General features: G+C 34.3%; 4 protein-coding genes across 6 annotated transcripts; 3 read left to right on the top strand and 1 right to left on the bottom strand.

The window, feature by feature from the left end:
* Positions 1-420: 420 nt before the first annotated feature.
* On the top strand, positions 421-4,443 carry LOC118047327 (beta-glucosidase 24-like). Of its 2 annotated transcripts, none has more exons than XM_073408539.1 (14): positions 421-606; positions 730-999; positions 1,104-1,173; positions 1,324-1,382; positions 1,786-1,861; positions 2,005-2,082; positions 2,186-2,273; positions 2,351-2,606; positions 2,801-2,916; positions 3,004-3,221; positions 3,312-3,343; positions 3,531-3,633; positions 3,753-3,861; positions 4,029-4,443. In XM_073408539.1, exons 2-14 carry the CDS (start codon positions 847-849, stop codon positions 4,195-4,197), a joined length of 1,527 nt encoding a protein of 508 aa, XP_073264640.1. In that variant the 5' UTR covers positions 421-606; positions 730-846; the 3' UTR covers positions 4,198-4,443. The 2 variants fall into 2 exon arrangements, with proteins under 2 accessions (XP_073264640.1, XP_073264639.1); XM_073408538.1 differs by having other exon boundaries at positions 683-999.
* Positions 4,444-7,365: 2,922 nt separating this feature from the next.
* On the top strand, positions 7,366-11,238 carry LOC118047328 (beta-glucosidase 24). Of its 2 annotated transcripts, none has more exons than XM_035056595.2 (14): positions 7,366-7,519; positions 7,639-7,908; positions 8,019-8,088; positions 8,239-8,297; positions 8,747-8,822; positions 8,947-9,024; positions 9,128-9,215; positions 9,293-9,548; positions 9,698-9,813; positions 9,900-10,117; positions 10,205-10,236; positions 10,424-10,526; positions 10,634-10,742; positions 10,847-11,238. In XM_035056595.2, exons 2-14 carry the CDS (start codon positions 7,756-7,758, stop codon positions 11,013-11,015), a joined length of 1,527 nt encoding a protein of 508 aa, XP_034912486.1. In that variant the 5' UTR covers positions 7,366-7,519; positions 7,639-7,755; the 3' UTR covers positions 11,016-11,238. The 2 variants fall into 2 exon arrangements, with proteins under 2 accessions (XP_034912486.1, XP_034912485.1); XM_035056594.2 differs by having other exon boundaries at positions 7,592-7,908.
* A 1,892-nt stretch (positions 11,239-13,130) lies between these two features.
* LOC118047330 (stem-specific protein TSJT1) lies at positions 13,131-14,697 on the top strand. Its single transcript, XM_035056597.2, has 3 exons — positions 13,131-13,655; positions 13,774-14,014; positions 14,109-14,697. The coding sequence occupies exons 1-3, from the start codon at positions 13,444-13,446 to the stop codon at positions 14,421-14,423; spliced, it is 768 nt and encodes a 255-aa protein (XP_034912488.1). The 5' UTR covers positions 13,131-13,443; the 3' UTR covers positions 14,424-14,697.
* Positions 14,698-15,022: 325 nt separating this feature from the next.
* On the bottom strand, positions 15,023-20,976 carry LOC118047329 (uncharacterized). The gene is made up of 12 exons (XM_035056596.2): positions 20,513-20,976; positions 20,334-20,418; positions 20,124-20,254; positions 19,905-20,007; positions 19,707-19,721; positions 18,913-19,058; positions 18,559-18,739; positions 17,942-18,016; positions 17,631-17,747; positions 17,141-17,185; positions 15,999-16,097; positions 15,023-15,461 (listed from the first exon to the last, which is right to left on the bottom strand). Exons 1-12 carry the CDS (start codon positions 20,797-20,799, stop codon positions 15,441-15,443), a joined length of 1,305 nt encoding a protein of 434 aa, XP_034912487.1. The 5' UTR covers positions 20,800-20,976; the 3' UTR covers positions 15,023-15,440.
* Between the last annotated feature and the right edge of the window lie 1,637 nt (positions 20,977-22,613).

Raw genomic sequence — 22,613 nt, 5'->3', positions numbered from 1 at the left:
AATTTGATTAGAGAAACAACATGGATTACCAACCAATGATGGCTATTTAAACTCTACAAAAATAAAATAAAATAAAATACTGCCATTATTGAATGAATAATCTTGATTAAATATTATGCAAACAATTTGAATTTGCAAACGAGAAACAAAAAACCATCAATAAGTATAATTTGTATGGATTATAAAAGAACATAAAAATTTATGAAATAATAAGTTTTCTAGCATTTAATGCGCTCTATTTGGTTTTAAAAAATCACAGTACCATAATTATAGCTATTGCTAGAAATAAAGGTTTTTCAGATAAAAATTTTATTTGAAAATATCTCACATTTACCATTAAAAAAAAATTAATGGAGGGACTGAAACACAAAAATTTAGGGGTAATTATTGCCCTCGTCTCTTCAACAGAGCTTCTCCAACTTTTTTTTAGTTGTATTATTACACCTCTCGTGTATTAGAACAATTAATAGCTACTTTGCTTTTGATAAATAAAACATAATTTTGGCGCAGTGTCTTACAGGTAGATTGAGCAAGGCATGGCTATTTCCGTGAGCCTATATCTCACAGCTGAATTCGATCTTCAACAAAATGATACGTCCTCAAACAGTAAGGCTTCCATCGATATAGATATTCCTATATATAGTCAATCATTGTCATCTAACTATCTCTAAATGTTATCTAGTTTGTGGAGCTGTTTTCTCACATAAAACATCTGTATCTTTTCTGGAGATCCATGGCGTGTTCGTCATCTCTAACAGTCGTCTTGTTTCCTTGGGATGTTTTCTCGCATCGAACATCTATATAAAGGCTAGGCATCCTTTTTGCTAATCAAAACCAAGTTGAAATATGGCCATTCAAAGCTACTTGTTGTTGAGCCTCCTGCTGGTTTTTGGCTCTTGTTTTAATAGCCTAGCTGCTACCCAAAGTGACACAGCTTCATTCAATCGCAAGAGCTTTCCTCAAGATTTTGTTTTTGGGGTGGCATCATCGGCATACCAGGTCAGAACTTTTGGGTTCCTCTCAATTGGGTTTTTCAAAGACTATACATTTCAAACACTTGATTATTTGCGTGTTAAGCAACATCTTGATTGTCTTATGATCAGTATGAGGGCGCAGCATTTGAAGATGGAAAGGGACCAAGTATATGGGATGAGTACACACATAAATTTCCAAGTCTCTCTCTCTCTGCCTCTTCTAATTCTTTAATTTGTTTCTTTCACTCATTTTTCTTTATTGAAGGATGATAATTAGGGTGATCTCGTATTATGTTTCACTATTTATAAGATTTTAACTTTGAAGCTATCCATGCATAAATTAATGCAGGCAAGATATCAAATGGAAGCAATGGAGATGTCGCCCTAGATTCATATCATCGGTACAAGGTATGGACGAGGGAAGACTCATAAAAACTATTATAGGTTCTTACAGTGTAGTAGCAGCTTTATGAAATGTTTCAAGTCACCATATAGTTTTAAATAGGATGTGGAATTAAGCCAGCAAATGTGCTTTTTGAAATGTTTCAAGTCACCGTGTTCTAAGAATTCAAATATCCAAATATCATCGTATTCTTTAAACAATTTCTGTAATTATAGAGGCTTGAAAAGGAATTAGATGACTGTGGATCGAGGATATCATCTTTTTACTTTTCTATACGAGAGATCAATTCAATTTAGAAATTTATATGATATTGCCTTAGGGTACCTATTTTTCTTCAAAATATGAGGCCCGAGCTAAGAACTGTTAGCTTAATTTTCTTTTATGTTTTGTTCGATGATGTTCTTGCAGGAGGATGTTCAGATTATAAAGAAAATGGGCTTTGATTTCTACAGATTCTCAATCTCTTGGCCTAGAATATTGCCAAGTAAGAAAACTCAATTGCATTCCAGTATCTTTGAAATGCTCATTGATTTGTATCTAAATTCTAACGACAAAGTAAGATAAAAATGGAAGGCTCAAATTCTTACTAAAATTTTTTCCTCTTTTGTTTTTTTTTTTTTTTTTCAGAAGGAAAAAAGTGCGGGGGAGTGAATCAGAAAGGAATTAATTACTACAACAATCTCATCAATGAACTCCTGGCCAATGGTTATGATTCTACCTAATAGCTAGTAATTCTCAACAAATATAATTAATTAAATCATGTGCATGCAGAAATAGTTCACCTGTTTCTTAATTATATCATTTGCAGGCATACAACCATTTGTCACCCTTTTCCACTGGGATCTTCCCCAGGCTCTAGAGGACGAGTATGGAGGATTTTTAAGTGATAGAATCGTGTAAGTAAATCTCCTTGCCTTCGTCTTCCTCTAATACTAAACACTCGGAGTTAATCAGGATCTGCTGAATTATGCAGGAATGATTACCAAGACTTTGCGAAAATTTGTTTCGAAAATTTTGGAGATCGAGTTAAACATTGGATCACATTGAATGAGCCAACCATGTTTACCATGCAAGGCTATATTGCGGGCATGTTCCCACCAGGTAGATGTTCTGCTTGGATGGGAAAAAACTGCACTGGTGGAGATGCAGGAGCAGAACCATACACGGTGTCGCACAACCAAATCCTTGCTCATGCTGCTGCTGTGAAACTGTACAGGACAAGGTTTCAGGTTTGTCTCATGATTCCTACACCATTCTCCGATTATTATTTTTGGAAGAAGGGATGACTCAATTTGATCTGTGTAACGATTCCATCCTCTTAGTTTTTTTTTAATTGGCTATACATTGTGATTTAAGTGGCTTCTTAGTTTTTTTTTAATTGGCTATACATTGTGATTTAAGTGGCTAAAATATGAACTTGTAGGCAAAACAAAAGGGCAAGATAGGGATTACATTACAATCAAATTGGTTTGTGCCATTGTCTAATTCTAAGGAAGACCTTGAGGCTGTCAGCCGAGCCCTCGATTTCAATCTTGGATGGTATGTGTTTGCTTGAATTTCATCGCATCTCTACTCGTTCACTGATGAATATTTGTTATAGCACTATTTTGGGGTCATTTCTTGTAGGTTTATGAGTCCATTAACCAGCGGCGAATATCCAAGTTCAATGAGATCTCTTGTTGGGGAAAGATTGCCCAAATTCTCCAAGAAACAAGCTGGATCTATAAAGGGATCATTTGATTTTATTGGATTGAATTACTATTCTGCAAATTATGTGGCCCATAAGTCTCAATCTAATGATACACACCCAAGCTACGAGACAGATTCCCATGTTGCTTCCTTCTGTAAGAACGAACAACTTCAAGATGGTTTAGAATTATTTTTTTTTCCTTAATAATTCCATAGTAACAAGTGGCTTTTGGCTGTGCGTGCAGTTGAACGTGATGGAATTCCCATCGGTCCAAAGGTATGAATCATCTAGTCAATAAGCCCTTAATTTCATATTCTTAATTAATGTAACTTGTGATCTGTGATTTTAACACACACACAGAGACTTCTTACTAGTTTTTCTTTCCATAAAATCTTAGCAAGAAAAAGAAAACAAACCCTATTCTTGGAACTCGCACCCCACTCATGATTTCATGAAATTGCAGGCAGGCTCATTTTGGCTCCTTGTTTACCCAAGCGGACTTCATGATCTTTTGGTTTACATAAAGAAGGCATACAACGATCCAGTTATTTACATCACCGAGAATGGTAAATAGTTTATACTAGTTAATTTCCTGTTGTAATATACAATGGAAGCCAGTTTTTGTTCCATAGATCCCTTTTGAGTTTTGATATGAAATATATCTCTCCCCCCTATTCTGCTGAAGGTGTTGACGAGACAGATAACCCAACATTGCCCCTAAAGGAAGCCCTCATTGACAACCAAAGGATCGATTATTTCCATCAGCATCTTTCTTTTGTGCAGAAAGCCATCAAGTAAGTTCTCAGTGCAGCTCTCTCTATGCGTGCATGCATGCATGTCTCCATATAGGAGCTATAGAAAACTTTGTTCTGAAATGACGAATTATAAGCACCATAGCATGGAAGTTAATAGTTTCTTGAGAGTGTATTAATCTAACTTTATCTGTTCTTCGTTTTGGTAGGGATGGTGTGAAGGTGAAAGGATATTTTGCTTGGTCGTTAATGGATGGCTTCGAGTGGGTAGTAGGATACACATCACGGTTTGGTCTGAATTATATAGATCATAAAGATGGACTCAAAAGACATCCTAAGCTCTCAGCCCAATGGTTCACGGAATTTCTCAAGAAATAGGCACATGGCCCCAGTTGAAATCTCCACTGAATTGTATTAATTGTCATCTTCACAAGTGAGGCATGATGTAATCCTTTATCGTGTATTTTGATCTTAAATGAATCTGAAGTTACGAGTAAGGAATTATTCTCCTTTCTCTTGCTGTTGATAATTTATATCTGATCAGTGAAAATCTCAAGTTGTTGGGCCCTCTTATGTCATGATGCCATAGCTCTATCTTTCTTTCTTTCTTTCGGGGTTTTTTTTTTTTTTTTTTTAAGCAGCAACTTTTCAGATGCTTTTGATAATGATCATTTTATCAATGCTCTAGCTGATGATGTAAAAGTCATAAAAAAAAAAACTTTATGAGATATATAGGTTCACTTGTCTCTTTTAATAGTTTTTTTTAACAAATATATAATTTTCAAATCTTTTAATAAAAAAATAATATCAGATAGGTTCGCTTGCATGTTAAATAAAAAGTTATGTGATTGGATCATAGCTCAAACAAATTACCTAAAGTCCTTTGAATAGCAACTGAAATAGAGTATACTTTTATGTATCTGTTAGGGTATGATATCATATCCTTGAACATGCCTCAATCACTGGCCTTTATGACCTTTATATTAAGCTTATTTTTTGTTTCAACACTATCAATCTCATCTAAAAAGAGCATGACAAAACCTTTCAGCATCACCTAACAAAAAGATAAAAGCACCATAGCATATCTCTAGAGATTTAACGAGGAAGTGCTCAATGTGAAAAATCTACTCGAACCATTTGCCACTGAGACCCTGATAAGTGGATTTTAGAACTAATTATAGGAACACCTATATATATTGCATGATAAAACCCTTTTGAGCATTAAACAGGTAATGAAAAATTATATTAGAGTGTAATAAACCATCATGACCACACATAGCCACCCACGTTTTCACTGAGCAAAGTCTTGCTAACATCACTAGTGTCCAATTAGAGCATCTAAAAAGAGCATCAACAAACACATTTATGATCTCTTTATATTTCTCGAGCTTTTGACTAACCCTTTCACCACCACACGAGTTAAGGTATTAACCATCATCAAGGAAAAAAACCTCATAAACAACCTCTATTGACAAATAACGCGGAATGAGAAACCTTAATAAATTCAACTTTTTTCACCATAACTATAAGAATGAAATTTATGAATGCCATGCCCTGAAAAAAAAAACAATATAAATATTTATCGCTAGAGGATACCTTTACCAATTCATGAAAAAAAAAAACAAAAATTTAGTATGAAATGAAGGAAGTCTACACACTTGAATCTACATGAGATCCAATAATCCCTAAATTAGCTAAATGAATTGTATCTCCATCTTTTAAGCATTTCAATAAAAATAGTAGTTTTCCTCCATATCAACAATTCCTCTAACAAAAATGTTTATTAAAATCTTCAAATGTGTCTCCATGAAAATCTTCATGGTGAGATTTCTATGTCTCCAAATATCTCCATGAAAATTCTACGGTGAGATATTTATGTCTCCAAACATGTTTGCATTGAATTTTCATACGTGTTTTAAATGTCTCCAAAAGGATCATAGATCCTTCTCCAAGTCTCTAATACCATCTATCTCTAAAAAAATTAGGGATCCTTCTCCAAGTTTCTATAATTATTCACAAGACCCTTTTTTAGGCCCTGAATGCATACAGTATATCACTTACTTTTACACTCACTTCTTATTACTGCATAGTTTATTTTAAAAAAGCAAGACAATTAAACTCTTCTCTCTTACATAAACATTAGTAAAAATTTACATGAAGAAAAGTTGCATACAAACAGTTCACAAGATATGAAAGGTCAACATTCAAACACCTAACCATAATAACACTCTCGTAGGAATAACATGCAACATTACTTGTATCAAATTAATGAGTAAGTCCTTTTCCCTTATTTTTTTACTAGTTAAGCCTTTAAAACATGTTTTTTTAAAAAGACTTTAAGTGGGGGATGATGGTGCAATTTTATTTTTTTAAAAGAGAGTAGTTTTTTTAGTAGTATCCCAAATAAATCGCACCACCACACTACATGTGGACACCAACCTACATCATTTGTGGCCACCAACCATGGCTCGCCATTTGGACCAAGCCTCAAAGGACCGATTTTTTCCTCCATAACCTTTCTAAACACACTGAATCTTTTTATAGTCATGAGGAGTCATAATGCAGCTCACACATCACACACACGCACACCAACTTTTTATGCTATTATTGACATATTCTTTGCAGGTACACACTTTCATGCAAGGTTGACACCATCTTTCTTAGCCTATCTCGACCAATGATTATTTTAGCTAACATATCACCAACCTTCAACAAACACTTCACCAATACCATGTCAAATACTACTTCAAATGGTAGTAACTAATTAATATTTTCACCAATTCATTTTCATACAACTCTCAATATGAGCTGGCATGAACAAGAAATATAAATATTTTAGGTCACTAGGTAAATCAGATATACTCTCATAAGTCATAATTTTTTAGACTGAACATTTCAAACCATAACCATGTCATTGGTTATCATGCCTTCATAATGACAAACTTGAGCAATTAGGTGTGCAAAACAACGAGTTTCGACAAACGATATTCCTTGTGATATTCTAATAATTTAGTAATAATACATGATTAAAATTATATTCTTTTCCTTATTAAAGTCACTTTGTGATGAATTTAAGATTGAATTTGATTAGAGAAAAAACATGGATTACCTTTCAATGATGGCTATTTAAACTCTACAGAAATAAAATAAAATAAAATACTGCCATTATTGAATGAATATTCTTTGATTAAATATTATGCAAAAAAATTGAATTTGCAAACAAGAAACAAAAAACCATCAATAAGTATAATTTCTATTTAAGTGTGGATTATAAAAGAACATAAAAAAAATATGAAATAATAAGTTTTCTAGCATTTAATGCACTTTATTTTGTTTAAAAAAAATCACAGTACCATAATTATAACTATTGCTAGGAATAAAGGTTTTTCAGATAAAAATTTATTTGAAAATATATCACAATTAATTACCATTAAATAAAAATTAATGGAGGGACTGAAATACAAAAATTTTGGGGTAATTATTGCCCTCGTCTCATCAACACAGCTTCTGCAACTTTTTTTTAGTTGTATTATTACACCTCTCGTGTATTAGAACAATTAATGGCTACTTTGCTTTTGATAAATAAAACATAATTTTGGCGCAGTGTCTTGCAGGTAGATTGAGCAAGGCATGGCTATTTCCGTATGCCTATATCTCACAGCTGAATTCGATCTTCAACAAAATGATACGCCCTCAAACAGTAAGGCTTCCATCTAGATATTCCTATATATAGTCAATCATCGTCATCTAACTATCTCTAAATGTTATCTAGTTTGTGGAGCTGTTTTCTCACATAAAACATCTGTATCTTTTCTGGAGATCCATGGCGTGTTCGTCATCTCTAACAGTCGTCTTGTTTCCTTGAGATGTTTTCTCGCATCCAACATCTATATAAAGGCTAGGCATCCTTTTTGCTAATCAAAACCAAGTTGAAATATGGCCCTTCAAAGCTACTTGTTGTTGAGCCTCCTGCTGGTTTTTGGCTCTTGTTTTAATAGCCTAGCTGCTACCCAAAGTGACACAGCTTCATTCAATCGCAAGAGCTTTCCTCAAGATTTTGTTTTTGGGGTGGCATCATCGGCATACCAGGTCAGAACTTTTGGGTTCCTTAATTTCAATTGGGTTTTTCAAAGACTCTATACATTTGCAAGACTTGATTATTTGTGTGTTAAGCAACATCTTGATTGTTTTATGATCAGTATGAGGGCGCAGCATTTGAAGATGGAAAGGGACCAAGTATATGGGATGAGTACACACATAAATTTCCAAGTCTCTCTCTCTCTGCCTCTTCTAATTCTTTAATTTGTTTCTTTCACTCATTTTTCTTTATTGAAGGATCATAATTAGGGTGACCTCGTAGTATGTTTCACTGTTTATAAGATTTTCACTTTGAAGTTATCCAAGCATAAATTAATGCAGGCAAGATATCAAATGGAAGCAATGGAGATGTCGCCCTAGATTCATATCATCGGTACAAGGTAAGGACGAGGGAAGACTGAAAACTAATATAGGTTCTTACAGTGTAGTATATCCATCTCTGTGAAAAGAATCCAAATAGCAGCAGCTTTATGAAATGTTTCAAGTCACCATATAGTTTTAAATAGGATGTGAAGCCAGCAAATTTGCTTTTTGAAATGTTTCAAGTCACCGAGTTCTAAGAATTCAAATATCCAAATATCATCGTATTCTTTAAACAGTTTCTGTAATTATTTAGGCTTGAAAAGGAATTATATGACTTAAAGACATACAAAAATATTCCATGCCTTAGGAGGACATCATCTTTTTACTTTTCTATACGAGAGATGCATTCAATTTAGAAATTTATATGATATTGCATTCGGGTACCTATTTTTCATCAAAATATGAGGTCCGAGCTACGAACTGTTAGCTTAGTTTTGTGTTTTTTTGTTCGATGATGTTCTTGCAGGAGGATGTTCAGATTATAAAGAAAATGGGCTTTGATTTCTACAGATTCTCAATCTCTTGGCCTAGAATATTGCCAAGTAAGAAGACTCAATTGCATTGAAATGTTCATTGATTTGTATCTAAAATGTAACGACAAAGTAAGATAAAAATGGAAGGCTCAAATTCTTACTAGAAATTTTTCCTCTTTTGTTTTTTTTTCAGAAGGAAAAAAGTGCGGGGGTGTGAATCAGAAAGGAATTAATTACTACAACAATCTCATCAATGAACTCCTGGCCAATGGTTATGATTCTACCTAATAGCTTGTAATTCTCAACAAATATAAATAATTAAATCATGTGCATGCAGAAATAAGTCACATGTTTCTTAATTATATCATTTGCAGGCATACAACCATTTGTCACCCTTTTCCACTGGGATCTTCCACAGGCTCTAGAGGACGAGTATGGAGGATTTTTAAGTGATAGAATCGTGTAAGTAAATCTCCTTGCCTTCGTCTTCCTCTAATACTAAACACTCGGAGTTAATCAGGATCTGCTGAATTATGCAGCAATGATTACAAAGACTTTGCGAAAATTTGTTTCGAAAATTTTGGAGATCGAGTTAAACATTGGATCACATTGAATGAGCCAACCATGTTTACCATGCAAGGCTATATTGCGGGCATGTTCCCACCAGGTAGATGTTCTGCTTGGATGGGAAAAAACTGCACTGGTGGAGATGCAGGAGCAGAACCATACACGGTGTCGCACAACCAAATCCTTGCTCATGCTGCTGCTGTGAAACTGTACAGGACAAGGTTTCAGGTTTGTCTCATGATTCCTACACCATTCTCCGATTATTATTTTTGGAAGAAGGGATGACTCAATTTGATCTGTATAACGATTCCATCTTCCTAGTTTTTTTTTAATTGCCTATACATTGTGATTTAACTGGCTAAAATATGAACTTGTAGGCAAAACAAAAGGGCAAGATAGGGATTACATTACAATCAAATTGGTTTGTGCCATTGTCTAATTCTAAAGAAGACCTTGAGGCTGTCAGCCGAGCCCTCGATTTCAATCTTGGATGGTATGTGTTTGCTTGAATTTCATCGCATCTCTACTCGTTCACTGATGAATATTTGTTATAGCACTATTTTGGGTCATTTTTTGTAGGTTTATGAGTCCATTAACCAGCGGCGAATATCCAAGTTCAATGAGATCTCTTGTAGGGGAAAGATTGCCCAAATTCTCCAAGAAACAAGCTGGATCTATAAAGGGATCATTTGATTTTATTGGATTGAATTACTATTCTGCCAATTATGTGGCCCATAAGTCTCAATCTAATGACACACACCCAAGCTATGAGACAGATTCCCATGTTGCTTCATTCTGTAAGAACGAACAACTTGAAGATGGTTTAGAATTTTTTTTTCCTTAATAATTCCATAGTAACAAGTGGCTTTTGGTTGTGCGTGCAGTTGAACGTGATGGAATTCCCATCGGTCCAAAGGTATGAATCATCTACTCAATACGCCCCTAATTTCATATTCTTAATTAATGTAAGCTGTGATTTGTGATTTTAACACACAGAGAGAGACTTCTTACTAGTTTTTCTTTTCATAAAATCTTAGCAAGAAAAAGAAATCAAACCCTATTCTTGGAACTCGCACCCTACTCATGATTTCATGAAATTACAGGCAGGCTCATTTTGGCTCCTTGTTTACCCAAGCGGACTTCATGATCTTTTGGTTTACATTAAGAAGGCATACAACGATCCAGTTATTTACATCACCGAGAATGGTAAATAGTTTATACTAGTTAATTTCCTGTTGTAAGCCAGTTTTTGTTCCATAGATCCCTTTTGAGTTTTGATATGAAATATATCTCTCCCCCCTATTCTGCTGAAGGTGTTGACGAGACAGATAACCCAACATTGCCCCTAAAGGAAGCCCTCATTGACAACCAAAGGATCGATTATTTCCATCAGCATCTTTCTTTTGTGCAGAAAGCCATCAAGTAAGTTCTCAGTGCAGCTCTCTCTATGGGTGGATGCATGCATGCCTCCATATAGTTTCTTGAGATCAGAGTATTAATCTAACTTTATCTGTTCGTTTTGGTAGGGATGGTGTGAAGGTGAAAGGATATTTTGCTTGGTCGTTAATGGATGGCTTCGAGTGGGTAGTAGGATACACATCACGTTTTGGTCTGAATTATATCGATCATAAAGATGGACTCAAAAGACATCCTAAGCTCTCAGCCAAATGGTTCACGGAATTTCTCAAGAAATAGGCACTGAATTGTATTAATTGTGATCTTCACAAGTGAGGCATGATGTAATCCTTTATCGTGTATTTTTTTCTTAAATAAATCTGAAGCTAGGAGTAATTAAGGAATTATTTTCCTCTCTCTTGCTGTTGATAATTTATACCTGATCGGTGAAAATCTCAAGTTTAAACATTTAAGAATAATGTTTTGTGAGCGATGCAAAGTAACATCTCTTTTATTTTTATTTTAAAAAAAAATAGACATTATTATCCTTGTCAGCTTAATTATCAAGTAATATTGTTGATACAATAAGAAAAAAATTAAAAATAAGAATTAAATAATTTGAACAAGTTAAAGAAAATAATTAAGAAATTGAATATGTTTAATACCATTGCAATGCTCAAATCTTAAATGACTATTACTTTAAGATTACTCTTAAATGACCATCAATACTTAAAAAAGAATATTGAGATGACAGCCATACCATGAACTGGATTCCAAACATCCTTGCAGAATCATCTGACCTTTTTCTTTTGTAGGATAGCGTTTATGGTTTTATTTTTAGCATATGAAATTAATGCAGACATTTTCTACCCTAATCTTTTGAAGTTCTACGGTCGGATGATTACTTGGACTGGTTATTGTGCAGCAGAGAGACAGTGCAGGGAAAATGAAGAATATGTATTGCTCCTCTCTTTTTTCTGTTCTTCCCTTTATCCTTTTTGCAGAGCTCAGCACTCGCTGTGAAAGAGGCAAGCATCCCTTCTCGGACCTCCATTGATCATCTTCCCTCTGCTTTCAACGAGAGAGGAAGACATTAGGCACCAAATCGTTAATACTTGCTGTCAACTCTGTTTACCTTTTTTTTTATTATTATTATTATTATTAACGTTGTTGTTCGGTTAATTTATAAATATCTCGATTAATTTTACGAGTTTTAAAATTAATATCCATATAAATCTTCAATGACCTTGAAGTTTATGAGACATGGACTAATAATCTCTAGAAAATAAATTTAGAACCTGATCAATTGAGTTATATCTATCAAAATTACTCTGTCTTATCATAATGCCATGTGTTGTGTTTTTAGTATCTTTGGGTTGCTCTCTTTTTCATTTCTATACACCGTTGTTTATTTCTCTCTTCTTTTTAAATGTTTTTTTTTTTTTCAAATTCTTTCTTTATTTATAGTAAATTTAATGTTAAAACAAAACAAAATAAAATATTTTTTTTTCTATCTAGATCTAGATCTATTCATTGTTATAGAAATAACTCTCCCCTTATTAAAATAAAATAATAATGTTTTGAATTCATATTCACTTGACTTATAAACCAAATCTTAAATCAGGTCTAACTAGGTTTGGTAACTTTAATTTTTATTGTAGAAACTTTGATTGACAATTAAGATAGCGTTTGACAATGTAGCTAGCCGTGTCTTTACAAAAAAATTAAATTTATTTTTATTTAAAATTTATTTTTTAATGTTTTTATTAATGTTTTGATATACCGATGTCTAAAATAAATATTAAAAAATAAAAAAAATTGATATTTTAATAAAAAAAAAAACTTTAAAAAATATTCGTTGCCATAATAACAAACACTACCTAAGTATTTGAGAGTATAGTAATTTATATTTTTGTATACATTTTAAAAATATATTTTATTTGAAAAAAATATTAAATTAATAAATTTTAATAATTTGGTTATATTGATATTAAATATAAAAGAAATTATATATATATATTAAAACTAAAATACTTTTAGAAATCAATTGCATTGAAATTCTAAAGACACGCAAATTACGTTTCCAGACCAAGCCTAGGTCATCGGATTTAATTGATTCGGATCTAAGGGGCGATTAAACAACTAAGGATCTAAAAACTGCTTATTTTAGACACAATCCTTCTATACAAGTCGGAGACGTGGCAGAGACATGGCAATCGTTTGGTGACTCATTTTCACCACCGTCCATCATTTTGCTGACTCATTTCTAACTCATAGTCAACTCACCTCCTATTATGGATAAGACTGAAAGACCAATTCCCTTGTATCATAAATTTTTTATACTGATTCCTTGCAGGAAAAAGGCAGCATCACCATCACCAGCACATGTTCTTCCTGAATTAAATCATTAAATATATTTAGAGCTATATTTACGGAAATCTTATCCTATTTATGTCCTTGGACTCCCCTTTACAGAAGTAGATTTCTCTAACAAAAAATAGGGCGTCATCCAAGCCTAGATCCTCGAGTTTGGATTATGTTGCCACGCAATGCCACATCTTCCTCCCACGACTATATATAGAAGAGGGCGTCGCTCCTTTTTCTCCATAGCATTTGTTTCTTAAGATTCGCATCACAATTTATTGATCGTGTTCGTTGTTTTTCTGCTTCCAATCTCATTGATCAAAGATTTCTGTGTGTTAAAAAGGGTTCCTAGAAAGAGAGAAAGATGTTGGCAATTTTCAACAAAGGGTTAGTGAATCCACCCCAGGAGCTGTACAGTCCAGCTTCATTATGTTCATCAAGAAAACCAAAGCTTCCTGAGGAGATTGTGAAGGATTTTGTATCTTCCAATCCTTCTAATGCTTTCACAATGAGCTTTGGAGACTCTGCATTGCTTGCTTGTATTTCACAAGGAAATTCTTATCCCAGACAGCAGAGGTACATTACATTCCCGATCTCCCTCTTCAGTCTTTCACTCTCTGTTTTTGTTTCCTGTTAGGGTTAGGCATTGCCCATGTGAACTGATCTTGAATACTCTGATCTGATGTAATTGCAGGCTGTTCTGTGGATTGGATGGCATTTACTGCATTTTCTTGGGGAGCTTGAACAACCTGTGCAGCCTCAACAAACAGTACGGGCTATCGAAGGGCGCCAACGAGGCCATGCTTATTATTGAAGCATACCGGACCCTCCGTGACCGTGGCCCATATCCAGCTCACAAGGTTCTTCAGGACATGGATGGCAGGTTTGGATTTGTGGTCTATGATAGCAAGGCTGGACAGGTCTTTGCTGCACTGGTGAGCTGCTCTAGAATCCCTGAAGAAAGAAAGGGACATGTTTAAACTCTAGGTAGAAATGGGAAATGATTTTGTTCACTGTTTTGCAATGCAGGGTGCAAATGAAGGTGCTGAGCTATTCTGGGGGATTGCAGGTGATGGGTCAGTGGTAATTTCGGACAACTTGGAGGTGATAAAGGGGAGTTGTGCTAAATCATTTGCTCCATTTCCATTGGCGTGCATGTTCCACAGTGAACAGGGCTTGATGAGCTTCGAGCATCCAAGTAGCAAAATGAAGGCATTGCCTAGGATTGACAGTGAGGGAACAATGTGTGGGGCTAACTTCAAGGTTGATGTCCATTCCAGAATTGGCAGCATGCCTCGTGTTGGTAGTGAAGCCAACTGGGCTTTGGGAGGCTCACGCGCCTAGAGGGATTATGTGATGACTGATGATTCCTCTTTTACTCTGTTCTTTGAATTTCCAGCTTTCTGGTTTTTATTCCCAGCTTCCTGTATATATCATTCCCTTGCCTTGATTTGGTTCCATTATCGGCTTATTTCGGGAGAATTAGTGCCCTAAGAATCTCCCCCCTCACATCTTTTGCTGGATTCAGTTTTTCTTGTTTTTGTTATCAGTTTCCTGTATTTCTCAACTTGATTAAGCTTGCCGATCAAGTTTAATGGGAAGAATCGGTGTTAATTAATCTCTCTCTCTCTCTCTCCAAAATACGCGAGCCCAAAAAAAAAAAAAAAGAGATCAACTAGTTTCTCTCCATGCGTCGAAAAAACACTGCTGAAGCACATGTGGAGTTGCGATCCTTCTTTTACTCTCTAAGTATAAGCATTATCAACAAATCTTGAATCTACCCAGGTGCAATCTCAACTTTACATTGGTTTTTAATGGATTCCTAGTAGAAAATTCCGTCATTGATGGCCTCAGCCTCTCAGTATCATCATCAAATACGCTAGGTCGCAATTCTAACATAGCAGATCATGTTCTGGAAGTAGATTAACAGTGAATGCCATGGATACAAACTAAAATTATTTTAATTCATTAATTTGAAATGCCTCATTTTCATGATACAGTTTAGTTTCGTGGATCATGGCAAAAGGAGTTTCACTATCTACAACTGAAAAGCAACAAAGCTGAAATCTAGTCATCACAGGAAATGCTTGGAAAAGATGTTTCTAGCCTCCTCCCCAATCCTCTGGGATCATTTTATAGGGAATCCATCTGGACTTGCTCCTGGGGACGGAGAGATTAGTGAAGCACAGCAGCGAGTCAATGGAGCTGCTGGAACAAATGATATTCCATGAAGGTAGTTGAACAAGGGCTTTCAGTATAAAATTTGCTTGGTCTAGTGAATGACTGGATATATTAACACGTTTTGCTCCATGGATGGACAGCTCCTCGCAGCATCGAAAATGGATAAGGAGGTCCAACTGATCAATGCATGTCCACGAATATCTGCAACAAGTGCGAGCATCAATGATTATGCGAGGATTCAAAGTAGCAGCAATTAGATTATGCATTAAACCTGAACTGTCCATAAATTATGAAATGGATCAAGTCAAACCAGTTCACCCCACTCACCGGTCAAGTGAATAGTAGAACAAGAAAAATAATTCAAAGCTAGATTCAGAACTCATGGTCCGTATGTTATACATCCACATAACTGGTCAGCAGGGATAAAAATTACAGCTTTGGGAAACAAAATCTAATTAGAGGATAAATAGTAAATACTAACAAATGCATTTTTATATATAATAAAGGCAGCAGGGCAATTGTAGTAAAATTCCAAACTTGGATAGGGCTAAAGATAAAGATTTAGTTCAATCTAGCCTAAACTGAGTTCGGGAATTTCGCTAATTTGATTGTTTGAATAACCATTTATTAAAGAGAATATTTAGAGCATCACAGGCAAAACAAAATTAAGGAACATCAAAGGATATTCAAAATGCTAGTGGTCACTAAAAACACGACAAATTGGCATACATAACTGACCTCTAAATCAGGCAATGGGGCATAAGTTTTCTTCTCTGATTTGTCAAATACTGTAATGCCTGTTATTTTCTGGACTCCAAGCTTAGTAGCAATAACGTTCTGCAGAAATAAAAGCAGCAAGAAAGAACATAAATACCAGTCTACTACTCGTAACAATGAAAAAAGTGATTTCAGAGTCCTGTTTGGTAAATATTGTGTGAATTCTTTTTAGAGCAGAAGCAGTGTTGTCAAAGGCACTAAAAGGCACCAAGCCTGTAAAATGCCCGAGGCGCGCGCCTGAATGAACCAAGGTGATATGCTACAGATTAGAAAATATATAGGTATAATATTATATACATCTAAAATATATATCTTCCCAATTAAGATTAGAATATTAGAAAATTAAAAAAAACAAAAAAAAAACAAAAACAAAAACCATAACATAGTTGTATAAAGTTATATTTTTCAACCTTAAAACAAAATAAAATAATTTAAAGCAACAAGTACACTAATAGATTAAGAAGCAAACTTAAATATCATCATCATTATTCATTAATCTTCAAAAAATCTCCATCCATGCTTTCCTATTCTGTACTTGTGTTGTTGTTCTCTAACTCTGGTCAATGCAAAGTGTGACCGGTGTTGAAGAATTCTCTTCAAGTGTCCTTCCTTGACTATATGTCTCCCATTTTAATGATTTTTTTATTCTTTTTTTACCCTAATCTTTGTTTTTTACAAAAAATTCCTTAAGTTGTTTCTTGTGATAAAAAAAAGGACAAATAGGTCAAAACATAAATCAGTTTTTTAAAAAAAAAAAAAGTAAGAGAAATCCAATAGAAAAGGAAGTATTTCAATCAGGTGCTCCCTTTAACGCCTAGCACCCACTCATGAGGCACTCGCCTAGGCAGCGCTTCATTGAAATTCATCGCCTGAGGCTAATAAAGATGTTGTGGCCTCACCTCACCTGGAGCGCCAAGGTGAGCACCTAAGTGCCTCTTGACAACACTGAGCAGAAGTGTCATTAATATAATGCACTGCAAAGGTTACCTGATCAAAGATGTGCAGAATAAACTAAAAAAAAATATTACATGCAAAAAGGGCCACAATCCATCACCAGAAACTAAATCAGTGTAGAATTTACAGGTCAGAATTATTCTACATACCAAGTTAAAATCTGTGCTACCAAATGCTTCCAACTGGGATAATTCCTGTGAACAATGCCATATCCTCAGATCAGTAACTAAAAAAATCAGGACTTTTGTGCACTTAAAAAAATCAATTATCATAGCATAGAAGTTTCTTTACAGCCATCCGAGTTCCTAAAAATATTTCATCAACTCATGTCAAGAAATTTATCCTAACACCTTAAAATTCAAAACAAACATGAATGGAGCAAGCTGATGTTTGCTTGCACTGAATAATAAAATAAATTGTTGAGCTGTGCTACTAAGTTGAGGTCACAGGTTCAAACCTATATATATATATATCATGATGATTCAACAAGTTGTCATGACAAACAGCAATACTTGATAGGTGAGTTTCGTTTGATCAATACACATCTTAAGCCAAAAATTGTATCTAAACAGAACATGGCACTGAAAATAAGGTCAGCTTTGGTAAAGGAGACTCTTTGAAGCCCAAATGAAGCATTACCATTGTTTGGAGACCATTAATCATAACAGTTTTCTCATCAAGAGTATCATCTTGTGACAACCAAACTTCAAAAGGGCCCAATTCTCTATCCGTCTGGTTTGTGAGATTCAAGTGTACCTGAAGAAAACTGACTGCTTTAGTTTCCAAATCAAACTATATAAACAGTTGAAAAGTTTATATAAAGCAACATTTGGAAAATGAAAGTTGGTACGGGAAACTATATGGTGAACTTAAAAGTGCATGACAAAAGGGATGAATTCTAGCTGACAAAAAATTACTAAGAAAAATAGCAAAAACAGAAGTAGAATTACCAAAAATGGTCTATCCAAGTTGATGGCAGATGGAACCTCAGCAACATGTAACGCTATCTCCTTAGGCGTGATGGACTGCAGAAGAAAATTCCCAGATGCTAAGAGCGTGTTTGGCAGTGTGGTAGCGATTGCTTTTCAAATAGCTTTTCGTGCCGAAAAGCATGCAAATGATGTTTTTTCATTTTTTAAAAATCATTTTTGACATCAGCACATCAAAACGATCCAGAAAGTACAACCGTCACTCAATTTTAGCAAAAAAAAAAAAAAAAAAAAAATTTGAATTTTTACAAAACGCCGGTTTGGCAGCAATGCCAAACGGGCTCTACAATACTGAAGCAATATGTACATGCATGTTTCCTATCACAGCAGACACAAGGACAACGTGTGTGAATGCACATATGTGAATAGAACCCCAAAAGAAGCAATTTTTAACATATTTCTATGGATAATCGTATCACAATGTACAAGTAAAATCAATACAGTAAGAGAAGAGAAAAGATGCAGGTGTAATAAAATTTTGAAAAACTAAATTTCTTGAAAGTTTTTTTAGCAAGTGATTGCATGTCAACATAGAAATGAAGCATCAATTTTTTTCAATACCATTGCAGCATACTTACAGTGCCAAGTATTTGCTGTGTCTGTAGGCGACCAGGTTCACCTAAATTTGTGCGCCATGTTATCTGAAGCTTACCAAGAACATTACTCTCTGCTGAACCATGCGAGGACAATGACAGTTGGTAAAGATAGTTGCGAATTCCTCCACCAGATTTAACAAGGACAGGTGGCTTGAATATTTCCCTGTCAGCAGTGTATGATCGATAGTAGCAAAAATTAAAGCTTGATAAGATCAGTTTCACTCAAGCTTCTGAAAAGTTCATGAGTAAATGCAATCACACACAACGAAAATTAAATGAAGCATATAATGTGTTGAGTTGAGGGAAGCCGTCCCAAATAATACACCTGTTACACACCTGGATGGAGAATTATCCTCAGATTTGTGTTCGTCAGCTTTTAGAATTTTTGCACTCCAATTTGGAGCTGGCTCAAACTCAACTTGGTCCATGTAAAGGTTTGTTTTTGTGTGATTCTCAATGCATGCCTCTAAATATGTAGTTTCCTGAGATACAAGAAACAGCATTTACAGGAAGAATAAACTAACATGAATACATACCCAAACGGCCTTGCAAAACTTGTAGATACAGTATATCCAAATGATGCCAACATAATTCAGAAAGTATTTCAAAATCTTTGAAGAATCATTATTGATAATAGAATTGTTAAGCAAGGAAGACTAGTGAGCTTAATCTGGATCAATACACGTGTACAAACTGGTACAAGAGTGGTAAATTGACCTCAAGTCAAGACTCAAGAGTAGCATAACTGAAGAGTTTCAGGTAAAAATATATGATTGCATAATTGGGATCTCTGCATCACAATTATGCTAACTTTAGCTTGCTCTAATCCAGGATTAACATGTATAAAACCATCTTGGCACGAAAAATAGCCCTCTTTCACGAGAGCTACCTCAAACATACATCATTCACATACTAACCGCCACATTAGATATTCGTTTTTCAAAAACAAGTAAAGAAAGAAAAAACTAAAGATTTCTCCAGTGTTGCAAAATTAATAAAAAAATTTATAATTCTGAAACTACTTGTCGGTTTCCATTCCATTTACTCCAATATTCATTAATGAAATCTAAAAGTATCACATATTTATCCAGACAAGATCTTAACTTACAGTAGAAAAAAGCTGAACATACCTTGACTACACGGACCTGCCAAGAAAACAGCACAAAGACAAATATATTAAAATCAAAATTCAGAAACAATTAACCTAAACACACATGAAAGTTTCTAAAAACACCATACTGCAAAGCAACACTACGTCTAGCACTAACCATGTGCAACCATTCATATGAAATGATTTTGTTCACACATTCGCAGAACAAGAAACATACCTTAGTCCTAACCGAAAGCGGATTTGCAACAATAAACTTGAAAAACTGCGGCAGATATTTCCTTTCACCATCACCGTCAGTATACAAAGCAGTACAAACCAACCTACAAATCACAACAAACACCACACAACCATTAAAAACATCCACAGTCTAGTATCGTGCGTGCGTGCATTACACACTCGCATTCAATTAAAAAAAAAAAAAACCAAACAAACTCACGTATGAGCTCCGAGTTCTTTCACGTCATGTTCAACAATAAAATCGTAACGGCCGCTGGCTCGAATTGATTCAACAGGTGTTTTTGAGGTATCTAGCAGTAAAATCCTTTGTCTCTCCGTTTGCATTTCAGCCTGCGTTATTAAAAAGCTCAAAATTACAGGAATATCACAAGTAATTAACATATAAATTAAAGTTAATCACACTACTAACCTTAATAACAATATCTCTAACTTCAAAATTAGAACTGTTATTAATGCTAACGTAACTGCAAAACGTCTCTCCCAGATAAATCGCCCTACGAAAATAAAATTATTTAAAAAAAAAAAGTTAGTTTTAGACGGAGATAGAGAAATTTTAGAGAGACAGGGGGAGGGAGGAGGGAGTGGAACCCGAAGGATTGAGGGAGGACGAGGAGGCCAGAGAGACCGAAGGAATCGGAGGGGTTTTGGAGGAGGAATCGAGAGCGGTAACTTAGATCGGAGGAGTCGATCGGATTGGTGAGGTGGGTATCGATGAGTGGAGGGAGGTGAGTGGCGGCGAGAGGATCGTCGAAGATGTCTTCACCGAGAATGAGATCGGAGGGGTCCAGAAGGAGAGGAGTGTCGACGTGGAAAGATGGACGGCATAGTCGCATTACACGGAAGGCTAGTGATTGGGTAGCTGGTGGCGTGCTCATGATTTGGAGATTGTTTTTGTTTGCACTGGATTAATTATTTTGTATGAGAATATTTTGCCCACGAGGAAGGGAGAGGTGAATAGAAAGAAGAGCAACAACTGCAGAAAGAGAAGCAAGTTGAAGAAGAAACTGGAAATAAGATTTTGCATTAGCTATTACGGTGTCGTTTTCAGTTTGAAATGGCATCGAGCAAATTAGCAAAGGGTGCTTCTTATTTTAGTAGTTTTAAGATTAAATAAGAAAAAAACTGTGGATTAGTGTTAGTTTTTATTATTATTATTTTTTAAAAGATTAATACTAGATTTTGTGCTTATTAATATTTAGAGTGATAACCTATTTTAATTTATTTTTTATATAATTAATATGTTAAATTGATAAATCAAAAAAAAAAAAAAACGAACGAACGCTCCTTTTGTTGTTTCAAAAAAGGTACTTTCAAATCTAGTCCTTTATTTTTTATTTTCTTTGGCTATTAAATTTTTTTATTTTAATTTTATTTTTTGATGTTGTATTTATTAAGATTTTTTGTTGATAATTTATTTTAATCTACTTTTATTGTGCTCACCATTGTATCAAATAATTATCCCAATATCAGTTTGATGGTTAATTTTTCAAGATATTGTTGGGATTCTTCATTTTTTAAAAACAATTGAAAGTAAAAGGACTAAAATTAAAGAATAGAAAAATATTGAAGTCTAGAGAGAAGAGTAGCATAAGCCAGTCACGAGAACTGAAGCGATGAAAAGGAGAGGAATAGGTTGCCACAGGCCCCATTGAACCTCCTCTTGCACCACGTGTCACCTTATAAGAAAGACGACAAAAGATTTCAATGGAATAAAAAACAATATCACAGGTGAGAAAAATATTGGAAAAATAAATTAAACACCGGAAAAAATAATAACTAAAATAACCAACTCAGAAAAAAAAAAATTAAACCGATAATATTTAAAAAAATTCATCAGTTTGGTTCGGACTCAATTTTATAAATCTAAAATCAAAAAACCAAACCGAAATTAATAACCGAGCCAAACCGGAAAAAACCGAGCCAATCGGTTAGTTTTCAGTTTTTGCTCTAAAATAACCAAACCGAACTAAAATCAATCGGTTTGAACCAGTTTTGGTTTTTTTTAAAAAAAATCAATTTAGTTAATTTTTTAGATAAAAACTAAATCAAACAGAAAATAATTATTTCTAAACAACATCGATTGAAGCTTAGAGGAATGCTTGTGCACTGCCTAGAGGCTACAAGCCTTCCTCACGCTCTAACGTATATTTCGCACACATAAGACACTTTTTTTTTTTCAATTCAATTCTTTAATTTTAAAAATATCTTTGATTTAGTCTCAAGTTTTTTTAATTAAGTTTTCTTTCTAGATTTTTTTTATTTTATCTTTTAATATTAAGTTGATTGAGAATTTAACTTCATAATTTATTTTATTTTATTTTGCTTTGTATAAGATTATCATGGTTTCAAACAAACATCTTAGTATTGGTTTAATACTCAATTTTATGATCATTTTTTTTTAATATATAATTAAATAAAACACGGATTCAAAGAAAAAATTAAATTCTTTAACCTTTGTGAAGTTCATGACCTGGCTTATAGGTTTAGCAAGGTAACCTAAGTTGCACTGGTTCATAGATTTGGCAAAATAACCTCTTTTTTTTTTGTTTAATTAAACTCAATTTTGTGATCATTTATTTTTTATCATATAATTAAAAAAAAAAAACCATGTTATAAAACTTTTTAGAATTCATAAATTGATTCACAAGTTTGGCTAGTTGATCTAGTTTAAGGAATTGACAAATTAAAC

The sequence above is a fragment of the Populus alba genome, chromosome 4, assembly GCF_005239225.2.
Source record: "Populus alba chromosome 4, ASM523922v2, whole genome shotgun sequence".
In the NCBI taxonomy this organism is placed as follows: domain Eukaryota; kingdom Viridiplantae; phylum Streptophyta; class Magnoliopsida; order Malpighiales; family Salicaceae; genus Populus; species Populus alba.
Note: the sequence above shows the minus strand (reverse complement) of the source record. Positions and strands in the feature narration are given on the sequence as shown.